Source organism: Erythrolamprus reginae, chromosome Z (assembly GCF_031021105.1).
Source record: "Erythrolamprus reginae isolate rEryReg1 chromosome Z, rEryReg1.hap1, whole genome shotgun sequence".
NCBI lineage: Eukaryota > Metazoa > Chordata > Lepidosauria > Squamata > Dipsadidae > Erythrolamprus > Erythrolamprus reginae.
The window spans coordinates 80,514,885-80,533,161 of NC_091963.1; the positions used below are offsets into that span (position 1 = coordinate 80,514,885).

The window sequence follows — 18,277 nt, forward strand, 5'->3', positions numbered from 1 at the left end:
CAGCACGAAGCTTAAAACTTCAGCCTGATGATGGTGAATGTGATTTTACCGAAACGTCGCATAGACACTCAAAATATTACACGGGGCAAAACTCGAACTCAGAACAATCTACATACATATACCCGTGAAAATCTACGAAAACACACACACACACACACACACACACACACACATATATATATATATATATATATCTCATATGGATCCAAAAGCAGTAATTGGCAAGAAAAAATATAACAATTTCATTGTTCAGCCTTATTTTTTCCATGATTCATAACTAGATATTAGTATGAAAGAACTGAAGTATAAAGTCTTATAAAGTCTCTGTGGTCCAAATGACTTAGATGTTGATCCCACTAGAGTCTTATATTGGGCATTCTGGATTTTTTAAAAAAATAGCAATTCTTCTAACCTCAGTCTCCACTTCAGTTATTAAATATAGTCTTTAAAAAGACTATATTTGGAAGTATAGCTGATAGAGAGATGTATAAAATGAGACAGAAGGAGGCGAAACAGATAATATATGCTGCTAAATCCTCAAAAGAGGAAGAAATTGCCAAATCTGTAAAGAAGAGGGATAAAACCTTCTTCAGATATATTAGTGATAGGAAGAAGAAAAATTGCAGCATCACGAAGCTTAGTACCGGGAATAATACATGCATTGATGGGAATAAGGAGATCGCTGACCATTTCAATAGCTACTTCTGTTCAGTTTTCTCAAAAGACACCTTACAAAATAATACTATAGAGGGATATAGCATTGCTTCCAGCTGTATGGATTCAGCTCCAGTGATCTTAGAAGCCGATGTCTTAGAAGAACTTGAACGATTAAAGATAAATAAGGTAATGGGTCCAGATGGCATCCACCCCAGAGTTCCTAAAGAACTCAGATCTATCATTGCTATCCCCTTGACTGATTTGTTTAACCAATCCCTGTTAACAGGAGATGTTCCTGAGGATTGGAGAATGGCCAGTGTTGTGCCTATCCACAAGAAGGGCAGTAGAGAAGAAGCTGGTAACTACAGGCCAGTTAGCTTGACATCAGTTATAGTTAAAATGATGGAGACTCTACTCAAAAAGAGGATAAATCAGCACCTAAAAAATAATAACTTATTGGACCCAAATCAGCATGGCTTTACTGAAGGCAAATCATGTCAGACCAATCTCATTGATTTCTTTGACTATGTCACAAAGGTATTGGATCAAGGTGGTGCCGTGGATATTGCCTATCTGGACTTCAGCAAAGCCTTTGATACAGTTCCACATAAAGAGCTGATAGATAAATTAGTGAAGATTGGACTTAATCTCTGGATAGTTCAATGGATTTGCAGCTGGCTGAAGCATAGACATCAGAGAGTTATTGTTAATGGTGAGTATTCTGAGCAGAGACAGGTTACAAGCGGTGTGCCACAAGGGTCTGTTCTGGGTCCTATTCTTTTTAATATGTTTGTGAGTGACATAGGGGAAGGTTTGGTAGGGAAAGTTTGCCTATTTGCCGATGACTGTAAAGTGTGCAATAGGGTTGGTATTCCTGGAGGCATCTGTAATATGGTAAATGATTTAGCTTTACTAGATAAATGGTCAAAGCAATGGAAACTGCAATTTAATGTTTCCAAATGTTTCCACTTGGGGAAAAGGAATCCTCAATCTGATTATTGTATTGGCAGTTCTGTGTTAGCAAAAACTTCAGAAGAGAAGGATTTAGTGGTAGTTATTTCTGACAGTCTCAAAATGGGTGAACAGTGCAGTCAGGCGGTAGGGAAAGCAAGTAGGATGCTTGGCTGCATAGCTAGAGGTATAACAAGCAGGAAGAGGGAGATTATGATCCAGCTATATAGAGTGCTGGTGAGACCACATTTGGAATACTGTGTTCAGTTCTGGAGACCTCACCTACAAAAAGATATTGACAAAATTGAACTGGTCCAAAGATGGGCTACAAGAATGGTGGAAGGTCTTAAGCATAAAACGTATCAGGAAAGACTTAATGAACTCAATCTGTATAGTCTGGAGGACAGAAGGAAAAGGGGGGACATGATCGAAACATTTAAATATGTTAAAGGGTTAAATAAGGTTCAGGAGGGAAGTGTTTTTAATAGGAAAGTGAACACAAGAACAAGGGGACACAATCTGAAGTTAGTTGGGGGAAAGATCAAAAGCAACATGAGAAAATATTATTTTACTGAAAGAGTAGTAGATCCTTGGAACAAACTTCCAGCAGACGTGGTTGGTAAATCCACAGTAACTGAATTTAAACATGCCTGGGATAAACATATATCCATCCTAAGATAAAATACAGAAAATAGTATAAGGGCAGACTAGATGGATCATGAGGTCTTTTTCTGCCGTCAGTCTTCTATGTTTCTATGTTTCTAAAAATTTGCACTATTTAATCCAGTATGTAATTTTATCCTAAGAATCAAAGTGGTTGATTTCAAGGAACTCTTATTACAGATAACAATGCTGAAATTCTGCCATCCACTCTTAATTACTTTGTCAAATCCCGAAAGAATGGCAATCTGCAAAACTGTAACCTATTCATGCAAGCCCAGAACAAAAGAACTGGCTTCTTTTTTCTGAGACCCCCCAATGAATTGCATCCGTTTAACAGCCTTCTGTCATCAAACTGAAGAAGAAAATAGGCATTTTTTCTTCTTTTGGGTTAAACCCCCTATCCTCTCCAGTAATAGTTAGAAATCACATTTCAGAAACAGTTTAATGTTAATTCTTGTGTGAACTGTTGTGAAGTTAAATATGAAGCAACATTATGGACGCTGCTCTGGAGAGATTTAAAAATGGCCCAATTATCAACATCCTGCAAACATGGCAGTTGTGCTGGGCTTAATGAGGTTCCCTCACCAGACTCCCCATTGTCAGTTGCAGGTTCCTGCATCTCCTTTGGGAAAGCTCGAGATCGATTTGGGTAATTCTTGCTGTTTGAAACAGTTATTCGTGCCTGAGACTTCTCACCTGAGGTCTCTGTATGATGAATTGGTGTCGAGGTAGTTAAGCCTTTGTATGTAATTTCACCTGACTCATCCTCTTCAAAATCATTAAGGCAATACACTTCATCCAGATCAAGAGTGCAAAAGCCCTTAGTAACAACTCCAGGCCTTGGGTCTAGGATACCTCCTAGATGAGGCTGAGCAAGCTGTTGCCAATGATGTAGTGTAGCAGAACCTTGGAAAACAATAGAACAAACAGGTCAGTATCAAAATCTGAATTATGGACAAAGTGCTTATAATCCTCATTATATATAGTTACATCTTAATTGCTGATGAAGCATCACAACTGCTTCAAACCAACTGTTCTAAAAGAAATCATCATAGTGGGAAACGTCATAAAAATTTAACTTCAGTTTGCAAGTATCAAACATTGTTTTATAGCATTTTTGTTACTAGGTACAAAATAGAAGTAGTTTTTTTGAGAAGGCATAATTCTGATTAAGATAAGTCAGTTTGGTATACTAGCTCAAGTACTAGGCTAGAAACTAGGGATAGTGGGTTCCACTAACAGCTCTCTCTCCCTGCTCTAAGAATCAGGAATGGTAATCTACTTGCCAAAAATACCTGCAGGGATTTGTCCAGGAGCAGGGGTAGATTGGTCTTACCTGCTGCTACTGCTGTGTTGCATGCACATCTTGAATTGTCTCACATGCACGCACATGCTACACACATGCATGTGCTTTCCCAATGTGATTTTACTTTTGTGCATGTGCAGGAAGCAAAAGCACACCAAAATCTCATGAGGGAATAGATGTATGAGATAGATTTTGATGATTTTTTGCTTCTAGGCATGTGCAGAAGCAAAGAAATAACTGAACTCTCAGGGATGCGAGCATCCCCTCACAAGATTTTGTTTCTGTGCATGTGCAGGAAGCAAAAAATATCAAAAATTAAAGAAAATAATGATGGTATCGGAGCGGTGGCTGGCAAATTGCTGCTACTGGTGCAGAGTCACCTACCTCACCAGTAGCAATCTATTCCTAATCAGGAGGATTAGACAGGCTTGAGGGCATAAACTTGCTCCCCCAGACCAAATTCACAATGTATCCTTTATTGGCTCGCTTGTTCAATAACAGTGGTGACCATCTCAATCAATGACTCTGATACATTGATTAAGAAATAAATCCAATTTATTTCAATGTAATAAATGTAATAAAAGTGCATAATAAGATATTGACTAATTGTCAAGGTTATTTTTTTAAAAAATTGAACTGAGTTAAAAAGACTTCAGTGATATTTCTGTTATTTTTAATGTAGATTGGAAAGGGGATGAGAAAGGACATTGAATAGTTCTATCAACTTCTTGGCTAGTTTAACTAGATAAGACAGACAGAAGCAAGAAGAGCACCATTTCTAGCAATTAAACAATAAAAAAAAAATCAGTTTTACCCTTTTAAAAAATATCCACCCTTATTTCTTTTATAAATAACTCAAGGCAGTAAACATACCTAATATTCCTTCCTGCCATATATTTTCCCCTTAAAAACAAACTTCTGAAGTGGCTGTGGCTGTGAGAGATTGCCCAAAGTGACCCAGGTCATTTCATGCCTAAAGGAGAATTCAAACTTCCAAGATCCTGGTTTTGACCACTAGACCAAGAGTAAGCCTATACCTTAACTACTAGACCAAGAATAATATGGAATATTCTTATGGACTGGACCTACCATTCTGATTTTACCAAAAACATTTTTTTTAGTAGCTTGCCTTTTGCTCACTCCAAACTAAAAGATAACACTAAAGCATTGATCATAGCAGCACAAAAACAGGACTAAGCACCAGATCCACAAAAGCAGAGTTCTACCATACATGTACCAGGACCATTAGGCAGAGATGTAACCTAAAATGTAAGCTACGATATGCTAGGAGAAGATACGACAAGAGAGGACAGGATATGTTTCCTTGTTCATACTACCGGACAATGTAGACATACATTTTGTGCATGTGTATGCGTATTATCCCTCTCTCCTCCTTTCTTTTATTCTTAATATGTCATAAATTAATTTTAATTGTACATTAAATAATTAAACAATATGATAACAAATAATATAAATTAACTGCTATTACTAATCTATAATTGGAAATAATTTAATAAAATGCTGTAATGCATTTGAATTATATATTTTAACAAGGCTAAGTAAAAAATGGAGAATAGCTAGATAGCAGATGTACTATATCTATTCCCCAAATTTCATAAACAATTATTTAAATAAAACATTCTTTTAAAAAATATAAGGATTTTGAAATCATCTCCTGCATAAAAGATATATGGTAAAATTTTAAAGATGATCATGAACACAAAATGCAAGAAAAAAAGCTTCATACACACAAAAAAAAAAGCTAAATCAGAAGAAATAGAGAAAATGGAGACTGAAAGTTTATTGAAGAAAATAAAATGGATGACAGAAACCTATACAATACTATTAAACAATAGATTGATTAATCAAAAGTTGATTATCTCTTTCTTCTCTAAAATACTTTAATTTGTTTAATAAGCACTCTGCAAAAGCTAAAATGCCAAAAATGTATATTAGTTCAATTGTGTTGGGAGAATCTTCCAATTCTGATGCAAATTCCAAAAAATTAAAATAGTTTACAGATTTTTTAAAACAATTGATTTGTTAGATTTACATTATAAACTCTAAAAATGTAACCTCAAATCCCAAATTAAGCATTTGGGTAACATCTATTGCATCATTTTTAATGCATTTTAATGCAATTTTTATGCAATTCTTTTGAAAAAGAGAATGTATGTTATCATAATTTTACATTTTAATAAATGAAATGCTGTGTGCTGCTTTGGAATAATATAAGTAGGTATTACTGGAAGATAGAGTAATCTGGCTGCAGATTTTTTTATTCACATGATGAAAGAAAAGCATCCATTTAAAATAACATCCTAATACTAAAAAGTGGGTCTGTAAATGGACTTCATGGAAGCCTGTTTCTGATGAAGCAAGCGGCCTGCCAGATCAAGGCAAAGCGATTTGAGCTTTTGAAGTGAATGCTATCTTGAATTTGTTGCAACAAATTAAGTACCACTTTCAGATCGCAACACTGCAATGTAGCAAGTGTTAGTTTGCACAGAAGTGCATGAAAGTCAATAGTCCTATAATGTTGAAATTCAATGAACTGTCACCATACTGTTCTTCATGTCAATGAAACTTAAATTTACATTCCTTGCTGTTTGAATGACAGGAATATCTAAATTAATACAGAAATGCAAGATGAATCCCTAAAAACTATAAATATTCTACTGAATAAATTAGAAATGTAGCATACGCTACTTTATTTAAGAGGGCAATTCCTGCCCTCAGAAGAAGTCAAATTAACAATGAGGACAACTACCTCTAAAGTAAAATGAATATCACAAAAATTTCCTCTTTCTTGCTGATGGAAAAGAGACTACAAATAGTCACAAAAGAGAACAGAAAAATGTCGAGGAACTTTATTATCACCTTCTAAGGGCTTCACAATCTGAAGCTTCTCTGGGAAGTATGAACGACTGCTGATAGATATTCCTGAATAGCCAGTATATTCAGAAAACCCAGAGTGTGTTCTAAATGACATAATACTCTCTGTTGGAGTAATAGAACCACTATGAAGCTCCCCCTTCTCTGTTAATTCTCTCAACTTTCTTTCCTGTTCTTCTTCAAAAAACCTCCTTTCTGACATGTAATTCTCCCTCCGAAGGGATAACCTTCGAAGGGCTTTTTCCAGGTCACAAGAACCTGGTGTTCCTGGTGTTCCTGGTTTCTTGTTCTTTTCTTCATCTCTAAAACAAAGAACAACCACACATTAATATAAGCAACAATAAGAAAATTTATTTATTTATTTATTTATTTATTTTAAAAGTTCAGTTCAATCAATAGAATATACACTTTCAATCTGAGAAATATGTAGAAAGGATTAGAAGGAGTAGAGATCAGAAGTGGGTTTCTCCCAGTTCGGACTGATTCTCCCAAACTGGTAGAAAATCGCTAGTGATGTCACAGAACCTGTTTTGGTCAGTGCCATTCTTTCGGTCCAATTTTTTTGAATTTTTTTTTTGAATTGGAAATTTCCCTCCAGCATTGCACATGTCATCATCTTGTTTTCGGCTTTTGGGGGGCCCAAAGTGCACATGTGCCCTTGCAGTGCGGGAAGAAGCAAACTGGCAGTGAGGTAAATTAGAACCCACACTTGGTAAGAGATACAAACAGTGCATGTTCCTTATCTTACAGGTTAATGTATTATACACATGCTAATCATTTAAAGAAAAAACTAGAAGGTGCCATGGAACAGAAATATAGCTGATTTAATAAATATAGAAAGCTTTAATAAATGCCGTATCGTATACACAACAAATACAGAAAATAGTATAAGGGCAGACTAGATGGACCATGAGGTCTTTTTCTGCCGGCAGACTTCTATGTTTCTATGTTTCTATGTGACCCTCCAAGCAGACTTATGGCTATATTTTTTTTAAAGTAGCAAATTTTGAGCACTGCTGTCAGCTACAGGACTTCTGCCACTCAGCTAGCCAAATAGCTGATTGGCCCATACTTCTAGTATTTGCAGTCCCTGAGGATTTTTAAATTATAAGTGTGGCCCTTTCCCCTGCTGATTTGTGCAAGTCTGCACTAAAACCATAAATGGCAAATTATTATTTTCTGCAATCTTCAGTGTCATCAATAATGTTTTTTTCCTCAATTCTCCCTAATAACACAAATAATGGGAGTTTATATAGTACAAAAATTTGTGAAAAAGGACTTATCAACCCAATAGCACCTATTTTATAATAAAATATGATGGTATTTGTTAGAAAATGAGGGTCATATTTTCTTTAGGAAAAAAATATACTGTATTTTTTGTATACTGTACTGCATATGTCAAATTAATTTTAGAATTTAGAATGGAATAGAGTTGGAAGGGACCTTAGAGGTCTTCTAGTCAAGCCCTTTGCTCAAGCAGGAGAATTTATACCCAGGATGGCGAATCTATGGCACATAGATTACAGCTGGCATGCAGAGCCCTCTCTGCAGGCACATCAGTCGACACCCAGCTCTGCTCCACTGAGTGCCTCCTGCCAGCCAGCTGATTTTCAGGATGCAGGCAGATTTTCAGGCAGGGCACATGCAGAGGATGCGTGCATGCATAGGTGGAGATCACACGCACATGTACACAGATAAGAATTGCACAAGTAGGGGTGCCCCCTCATGGCCAATTTTTGGTCCCAGGAGGCTGCCCACAAAGGAGCATACACAGTCAGTTTTTAGTCCCATAAGGCTGCAGGGAGGGCTGCTAGGCCCAAACAGAGCATGGGGGATGCGGCTCACCCCATGGCCCATTTTTTGTCTCAGGAGGTTGCAGGAAGGACGAGGACGAGAGTCATATACATATATGCGGAGGGTGGGGGAACGTGGGGGGGTTGTGTGCACATGTAGGTAGGGGAGTGTGCGTGCATCCACAGGGACCATACATTGCATTATGGGTGCGGTCACATGTGCACATATGCGCTTTTGGCACACAGCAAGAAAAAGAGTAGCCATTACTGACTTATACAGTCTCAAACCATATTATCTCCCTACTCCCTGTTAATTTCTTGATTAATTAAACATGCAATACATATGATGCTTTGTTTAATTGATAATGAAATCACTATGGGAGTTATATTTTAATGGCTCAAGAAAATTCCAAATCCACTAACTGATTGAAGCAATGATCATGCTAGGGAAATACAGTGATTTTTAATTATAAATAAATTATTTGAATGAAATTAAAATTTAATTATTCAAAGTTAATTTCATATCAGTAAATAGAATTATTTGCTTGGAATACATTACTCTGATGATCTGTAAGACAAATATAGTTAAGGAACAAAATAGGTCTACATTTTAAAAGTGTCTGATAATTTAAAATAAACATAATTAATCTTAAATTACAACAATATGAAAATGATAAGAACAGCTTAAATTAAAATTAATGATAATGTTGTCTAGTGAATTGATCTAACCAATGAATACCATATAATAGCAGAAAGTGAAGAAAATGGAAGAAAATAATTAGGACAAAGCTGTTTTTCATAAGAGGATACAGTTAAACATTAGCCATGCATTACTAACCTAGAGTCAGTGGGTTCAGTTTCTAGGATGATACTATTCATCTTATTGTCTAGCTCAATATTGGAAACATCTCCTCCATAGAAACTGGATCGTGGTGTGCTGACACAGCTAGAAATGATTGAATTAATTGTGGAAGACTGGTTAGATCCTGGGATGTTCATTGGAGATGGAGTTAGGGATCTCTGCTTTACTATCTGATTGATGTTTCGTACAGTGTCAAACACTCTCTTGTGATGGCTGACAAAAACACATATAGTTAGTATTCTTCTAAATAATGTATAAGCCACATTATAGTAAATACGTAAACAAACCTTCATCAGCTAGTTCCATGAATTTCTATACTGTATATACAGTATATCTGAAGGGCAGCATATTATGACAGCCTGGTTTAATTTTCTGCAATTATATTTTATCATAATTAATAATGCTTTTTGACATCACACTGGCCACATCAGAGCAGAAATGTCTTTGGATAGAGCTGGCTCATAGGTGGAGATGAGCACTGCCCCCTATAACTGGCAATAACTAATGCAGTGATAACTCTCTGCAGGGACTCCTCAATAATGCTTAGAGAAGAATAGACATGTTACATCTTAACACCAAAGGGAGAATGTATAATTCCTTATAATTAAATAATTATACATTCTTTAATTATAAATTAAAATTTATAATTAAATTTTTTTCGTATGTATGGAAAAGAGAAGGAGTAGTATAGCAGTATCTTCTTCATAAATGCTGCCTATTTTTAATATAACTGACCTGTTTACTTGCCTAGACAGTATCCCAACTTTTCTAGCTATAGTTTTCAGATTCAAATGTTAACACTTCCTTCTCTCCCAATAGAAAACAAGAACTGAATTAGAAGTTCCTACAATTGAACATGGGATGCCACTGTCTGCAAAATAAATCTGAATAGCTGTCCTACAGAATTAATGCTCAGTGAACAAGTTTATACTAAAAATATTAAAATGACTGACAATATGATAATTCTTATTGGCTTTGGACAAAATCAAGAGGACTGGTTTGTGAGAATTTAAGTTAAACTGTCACTTAAATGTTAATTAATGGATAAGGATCAGGAAATTTAACTATGCTATATAAGATCCTTCATAAGTATTAGTATAAGTATAAGTATAATATAGATTAATGTGACTGCATGGGGAAAAAATCTAATAATTACGATAAGCTGCCACATAAATTAACATATTGAACTATTTACATCTGTCCCCCATATTCTCGCTACCAGATGTCATATTTTATCATTGATTTGATTTTTTCCATGTATATACTGCCTTTCTTTCAGAGGTTGCAAAAACAATATAGAAAGATTTCCAGATGATTCCAATTTCAGGCAAGACTCAAACTCAAGCCCACACTTGTTTAACTTCAGTTGATTGAACCTCAAAGAACATATTACTGCAAACTTGTTCAGGTAAGCTCAAGCTATGGAATACATATTAATCCTATTTTACCACATCTAGAATGCACCAACTTAAAATGGAGTATATAGGTATCTGATGATTCCAGATGTTTTTTAGACCACAAATCCAGTAACCTTAATATTGTTGTAGTCTAGAATTTTCTGAACAACATTTGCCTACCAACTCCTGCCATGCAAAACATCTGCTGGTATGGAGGGAGAATATTTTTTTTCATTGAAGAAAGTAGAGAAATGCCCCTAATATTTAATCATATTTTCCTGATACATTTCAAAATTTGTTATTCTCAAAAAAGTTATTTTTATATTTTAATTGAGAATTATCATTTCTTTCCTCCAACCCATTATTAAATAAAAAGCTACTGCCTACTTGCAACACCTGTAAAAATCTTCCAATGTTACCAACATTTTGTTATTTAACAATTTAAAAGATCATTAAAATGGATTGTCCAAATTTTTTATATGTACACAAAGATTACTGATTATTAGTGTTAATATAAGTATTATTTTGTTGTGAGCAGCTCCGAGTCTACGGAGAGGGGCAGCATACAAATCTAATATATTATTATTATTATTATTATTATTACTACTACTACTACTACTACTACTACTACTACTACTACTACTACTACTATATATTGGTCATACTTTGAATCCGAGCAGTCAGTATCATCCAGATGCAGCTCTTTTCGCATTGATCCTTCAATTTCTGCAGCTAAGGAATCCTGTTGGGACAATTTTAAATGGGATGAGAGCACATTATTATCTCATTCTCTTTCTCTGTTTTCTCTTCCCCCCAGCCTGAAACACACAAGGAGGTGGGGTGGAAGGAATCAATTTAATTTTTTGTAAAATGTCATTATTTAGAAATGACATTTCTATATATGAATATTTAGCATTTCTAGATACTTCTATAGTATCTGCACCAAAATACACATTACATATAAATAAATGAATCAAGATGTTTTTCAATATTAAAATTTACAGACATTCTTGGAAAAAAAGTATTATGATAAAGATCTCTAATACCTATGCAGCTTTATCTTAATTCATATCTTCTTTTTGAAAAAACGGATTGTCTCAAATAATGGTAATAATTGGCGCTAAAAATAATTTTTTGAAAAGGAATTAAATAAATTATTACAGCAAACAAAGTACGATATGTATAAAAAAGTTAATCAATGAGCCAAACTCAGCAATATTATTTTAAAAAGACTCAAACAATCACATCAGTAGAAAAATCTTTTATATATGGACATAACTTCTGGTCATTAAGCAACTGAACCAGAATTGTGTTGTATTATCCTAATTATGGTTCATTGCACAGTTAGTCATTTTTATCTATAGAATCCTTCCCAAGAACCTGTAATAGGTAGATGTTGTAGATAATGTTAAAGGTATCATTGTAAGATGGTGAGCTATTAATAAGTTGTCCTTTGCAATTGACTGATGTGGTCAATGCTGATGTTGTTCAATTTGCACTCCAGTTGTTTAGATATATATATTGCCATATTTATCCTAGTTCTATTTGCAGGTCTTTGTGTTTGTTATTTTCTCCAGTTGTTTTCTATTCTGCTGTCTCCAGATATCACCAAATCCATTATCCAGACTTTTCAACAGCTTTAACTATGAGGTATTTTGCAGCAGGTGCTTATTTATTTGAATTCTAAAGTCCCAGAGCACTTTAATGTCTTCATTTTCTAAAGATACCTTGTCTTTTTTGTGGAAACTTGAATTATTTCTTGTACGCAAATGATATTAAAGTGTATCATTGTTGCTACTTTGTCATGGCATTGCTTTTAGTCAGTCTGTGCAATCTTCTTGCAGAAACTAATTAGATTATGGTTGTCAAAGTGTTGGATACTGGCCCGACCTAGCGTTGCCACCAGGCCGGGCTCCCCTCGTTTCCTGACAGAGCCTCTGGCTGAGGTGCCATGGTCACGGGAACTGACACAGATGAATCAGGAACTGTGGTTGGAACACGGGGTGCAGACTTGGGAATTGGTACTGGAGTAGTCGAAATGGCGGCAGTCGGTACTGGAGTTGTCAGGACAGCGGCAGCTGCCATGCTCTGCAGTTTGCAAGGACAAAAATTAACAAAATGACCTCCCCCCCCCCGCAGTAATAACGGAGACTTGCCACGCGCCAATGAGCCCTTTCCGTAGTGGTCATGCGGGATCTGGCGTAACTCACGTCCATCAGTTCCTCATGAGTCTCTGAAAATGCACGATCCACCAGATGTGGGGGCAGGGCTGGCATGAAACGGCGGGGTGCGGTACTGGGTACTGGACTGGCACAGTTGGCACACACCCCAACGTGGAGCAAGCACCAGCACAGTGCCAGAAACACAGGGGGAGGGCCGTGCAGCCAACGCACCTCTCAAGACAGCAGCCGATCTTCAATGTCCAGACAGTGCAGCTCCAGTCCATCCAGGGTGCGCAGCAGGGCCTCATGAATCAGCTCGTCCAACATGGCCTCAGACAAGCCATCCTGGAAAGCCTCCAGTGACGCGGTCTCGTTCCATTGCAGCTGAGCACTGAGGCCACAGAAGTCACTCATATACTCAGCCAACGGACGCAAGCCTTGATTCAGTTGTTTCAATGCCCTCGTGGCCGTCTGCTCCCGCACTGGGTCCGCAAATTGCCGCCGCAACCAGTTGCAAAAAGCGGTGTAATCCTGCAGTAGCGGATCATCGCAGTCCAGCAATGGTGACACCCATGCTGCAGTGGGACCGGCCAACAAACTGCAGAGGAAAGCCACCTTCTCTGCGTCCCTTGGAAAATGCACCAGTTGTGCATTGATTAATAGCTGCACCTTGCTGAGGAAGGCAGGAAACTGGCAACGGTCTCCCCCAAACTTCTCAGGCATAGCCATAAAACACTTCCTCCGTGGTGATGCACACACTTTAAACTGAGCAAATTACAGATAACAGTCCTTGAAAGTTGTGAGAACAAAAACAAGCAAAGTAGATAAGAGCAGCAGTGGAAGCGTCACAGCCAGACCTCTTCCAGTCAGTTCACAAGTTTTTACTTAGCTGTGAAATATCCCCAAGAGTCCGTGAAAAACCAGGAACAAAATGCAAACATGACATTTCCTTCTCCAAACAGATAATCTACCACATGCGCTCTCTGCAATGCTGGCAATTTATCAGCAGCCCCATTAGCCTAATTGCCCCAGCCACATATGTTCTCCCTTATCTCCGATGATACCTATGCAGTTGGCCCCTTCTAGCCATGAGCCTGCGCATTCTGGCATCTATCCACCGATCCTCTGAGTCCGATGACCCACTAATGGGGTCATTAACTAATGGGCTGGCTGCATCCAACTCTTTATCTGATGATTATTCTTCTTCCCCAGCGTCTAACCTTTGGCAAGGAATCCTCACTGTCTGAATCTGATGGCAGTAAGACAAGTCTCTGGGAACCTGAGGACTCTCTTAAGCCAACATCCAAATTCTCTGTTGCAGGAGCTGGCCCAGAGCCAACCACAACACCCCCCCAGAAGGTCCTTCCCTTGAACCCTGCCCAAGGGATGGGGCTTGTGTGGGAACTGCACATGAAAAGTCTGAATGAGTGCAGGCACATCCACCAGAGCGGCCTCCACCCAAGAGCAATCATCCGAATCACCCTTAACCCATTGAACTAAATATTGAAAACAATCCTCCACCCATCGTGAATCCCGAATGGCATGAATCATGGCTTCAGACAGGTGATCTTGAACACAGGGTGCAGGCAGAGTGGGCAGTCAGGACGAACAGGAACCAATAGGGAGCGATGAAATACCGGGTAAATTCTCATGTTGGCAGGAAGGGTCAAAGATAAGTCATAGAATTGATGACCTGCTCAATGGGGAAAAGGCCCATGAACCAGCTTCCGACGGGGCAACTCCGATGCAATGTATTTTGTGGACAGCAGCACCTGATCTCCAACAGCCAATGGGGGAACATCCCGGCGGGACCGGTCAGCATGCCTCTTATAGTCCTCCTTGGCTTTGTTGAGGTATCTTTTCACCATCTCATGCTCCGCGTGAAGTTCTGATAGAAAGTCCTCTGCAGCCGGGACCAATAGGGTCACTGGGAAGAAACGGGGATGGAAGCTATAATTTGCATAGAAGGGCGTGATTCTTGTGGACGTATGACAGGAGTTGTTGAAGGAGAACTCGGCCACCGGAAGACAGCCTAACCAGTCGGACTGGCAGTCAGACACAGAACACCATAGGTATTGTTCGAGAATGCTGATGACCTTCTCGGTGCCACCATCGGTCTGAGGGTGCTGTATAGATGCTAGACAAACCTGCACCTACAAAGCAGACATTAGTTCCTTCCAGAACCGTGCCATGAATTGGGTCTCCCAGTCTGGAAGGCCATGGAGCTGGAAAATGTTTTGTAGGAATAGCTGGGCAGTGACATGAACTGTGGGCACTCAGTGGCAGGGATAAAATGTGCCATTTTAGTCAACATGTCCACCACCACCATCACCAGGGTGAACCCCGAAGACATAATTCTTTCTAGAACTGGTGCATTATTTTCAAGTATCCTCTTCTTGTTCAACATTATTTGAATAAATATCATTTCTTTGTTTTCACTCTTTGTATATTTACAATAGGTGAATAACTTTTTCCCCAGTATGCCTGAAGTTACTGGCCTTGGTTGTTTAGCCAACAGTAATGGAGTCCAGGAACTTCGACACATAGCACTAAACATATTATCCTGGACATTGACCAATTTGATATGGTTTCTGAGAATTACATCTTACCATATTGTTTATGAGAGGGGCATTCTTTGTGTGGCTTCCCTGATGAGATCTATCCAGAACTGTTGAACTTCTAGTAACCTCATGCCTGACCTACTGATCTTTCAGAAACCATGATTTCAGAAAAACACCCCCCAAATCACAAACTTACACATTCGGGGAAAGGGTCACTAACATATCTGAAGCAAACATATAATTCCAATAGACAACAATAATTTAAACTTAATAAAGGTTTAATTTAAGCCTGTTCTCACCTATTTACACCTTCATACTTCCAGGTGCTTAAACAGGACTTAAATGATATAACCAGTCTAATGATACTATTGAAGTACAGTTAGTTATCACCAACATACCTATAAAACCAACTGAATCTTTGGATAATCTCTTTCAGTTGTGTCATATACCGTATTTTTTGCAATATAAGATACCCTCCGTAAAAGTGGGTGGGAATGTCTGTGCATCTTAAAGAGCAAATATTGTGGCAGGAGAGGGAGTGCTGCAGCCACCTGTCACCATCATTGCCTGTCACCACTGCAACTGCTTGCCACCAGTGGGGAATGCTGAAAACTTTATGGCCAATCAGCTGATTGGCAGCAAAGGCACCAGTGTTCTCCAGGAGGCACAACAGAATGCAGCCCTGACAAGCCATATGCCAGGGCTGTGATAATGTACTGAAACTGACCAGGCTGTTTGCTGTAAGGACACTAGCCAGATGAATACCAGATGGATGCTGGGTGGAAGAGGCAGAATGCTTTTTTCTTGTTTTACTTCTCTAATATGTGTCCTATGGTTTGTCTTATAGTGCGAAAAATATGTTAAACAGAAGTGGGAGGGAATAAATTCTTGCAGTCTCCTACAAGAAAATAACCATCAGGGCAATGTCGATTGCTCCATTTCTGCTGATTGAAACAATTATCAATAATGAAGAGAACCACTACAATACAGTGCTCCTAATTCCCAACCTCTGAAACAGTCTAGGGTATCATTGTTGATGGTATTGAGGGTTGTTGCAAGATTCAAAAGACACACTTCAAAAGATCAAATTCCAACCAAGATCATCCATTTGTACAAGCAATGCCATCTGATCACAACAACCCAATATGTGTGATTTTTGTTCTTCCTGAACAAGGAAATGATCACTCAAAATACATTTGATCAAAACTTAATGCCAACAGCAAGATCATGATGCCAACAGCAAACTAGACCTTCAGGAAATTCATCCATTCAGCAAATTCCCTAAGTGTTCACCAGGAGGCATCATCCATTTTGCTGGGACAGAGTTATTTAAATAGTCCAGTTCCATAGAACTCTTGGGTGGCAATCAACTGCTTCATCAATTAGTGAACTTGTAATATTCCCTTCCACATTGCACTGCTCCAAAGGAAAGGCAAGATCCAATGTGTGTTTGCTTATGCATATTGGCTCCAAAATCAGAATGGGAAAACCCATGGTTGCCACAGAGATCATGAATTCTTAGGCTCAAATTGATATGGTAGCCGTAACATGGAAATTAGTGTCCTCCAAGTACCAAAAGGCAGGAGATTTCTATCTTTAGTTCAAAAGCTAAAGAAAGGATGTTCCTGAGTAGCAAGGTAGTGGGGTACACCTATAGGATCTGCACCTGTTGTCTGTAGCTCAATTTAACTGACTCGTAGCATGACAATCTAAAGTAATTATATTCTTATTCATCATACAAATGTATTTATGGCTAGTTTGCATCTATCCCCAAATAGAACCAATTCTGCAACGATCTGATTTTATCTGACAATACAATTTGTTATCATTAGACTCAATAAGATTATGCAAATTACAACTAGATCATAGCAGAATGGACTCCTTTGGAAGAAGCAACAATCTTATACTGTATCAGAAGTCACAGCAACTAAATATCAAGAATCTCAGGTGTACGACTTCTGGTTTTGGTATCACGCTGACAGCTAGGCAGCCTTTGGTCTCTCTGGGGTTGCTGTGGCTTTTCGTGTGATTTTTGGAGGCTTTAGGGCGATCACTGATCCATAGAGCTGGTGATTTGATAGAGGAACCTCCAGTGCACCCAAGGGTGGTTGGCAGACCCATCAGGCAGTGATGGAATCCTCTAGCCAACACCTGAAGAAACTGGTCTTCTGACCGGCCTAAAGTCGTGATGCTCCGACTCCATCAAGGAAGCTGCAAGGAGACAACGAAGATAGTTTTTGGAGTGAGATGATCTATGGATTTTGCTTCGATCGATCAATGTTTGTAGAAGGTAACAGATTGTGAACCTCTCTGTTGTGCTTTTTGAACCCGAGAAGTGATCGTGCCAGAATGTTTAAAAAGCGGTGACTGCTTTTCTCCTCTGCTGGAAGGGGAGGCGGGTGGTGGTGGTGAGAGAACTGAGCAGCCCTAAAGGAGCCTAAGAGCCTGAGTTGGACTGGGAGGCGGGTGGGGAAAAAAGGAGGGAGGCTGGAAGGAGCCGTTTGGACTTAAGGTTGGTGGGGAGGGTCCCCCCGGGGATCCCAAGTGGGCCCAGAGAGGGACACAAAACCGCCTTCGGGATGATGGAGGACAGGTTCTCTAGCTACAGCAGCCTCTATGACACTTCCTCGCTTCTGCAGTTCTGCAATGGCAAGGGGAGGAAAAGTCCAAGGTGTGCGCGTGCCCAGATGGAGAACCCGAGATTTTACGTCTATTCCCCACTGCCTCCCAAACCATTGGATCTATTTTCTGTTCCTAATCTGCTGTTAATACATTTACCATACATGCTCTCTCAGTAAATTTCATCTCACAACCTAGTAATAATAATAATAATAATAATAATAATAATAATAATAATAATAATAATAATAATGAAGATAAAGCATCCCCACCTAATAAGTTTGAGCCAGCTTCTGGAACTTATCCAAAACTAGATTTTTCTTTCATACTTCAAACTAACATTTTTTTACCACAGGTACTTCAAAAGTAACACCTTGTACTCCTTTTATCTTCATAGTATCTGTTCCCCCC

The 18,277-nt window shown here is 38.5% G+C and overlaps 1 protein-coding gene across 11 annotated transcripts in view; it reads right to left on the reverse strand.

The window, feature by feature from the left end:
* The window catches only part of TRAK1 (trafficking kinesin protein 1), a 709,911-nt gene that overhangs the window by 54,013 nt on the left and 637,621 nt on the right, over nt 1–18,277 (reverse strand). For all 11 annotated transcript variants that reach the window (XR_011556832.1, XM_070727389.1, XM_070727391.1 and 8 more), the window contains 4 exons: nt 11,190–11,266; nt 9,104–9,340; nt 6,458–6,774; nt 2,968–3,177 (listed from right to left, as the gene is read on the reverse strand). Coding sequence is in view for 10 of the 11 variants with exons in the window: in XM_070727389.1 (XP_070583490.1) it covers nt 2,968–3,177; nt 6,458–6,774; nt 9,104–9,340; nt 11,190–11,266 (841 nt within the window). In the remaining variant the exon portion in view is untranslated. The remainder of the gene's footprint in view (nt 1–2,967; nt 3,178–6,457; nt 6,775–9,103; nt 9,341–11,189; nt 11,267–18,277) is intronic.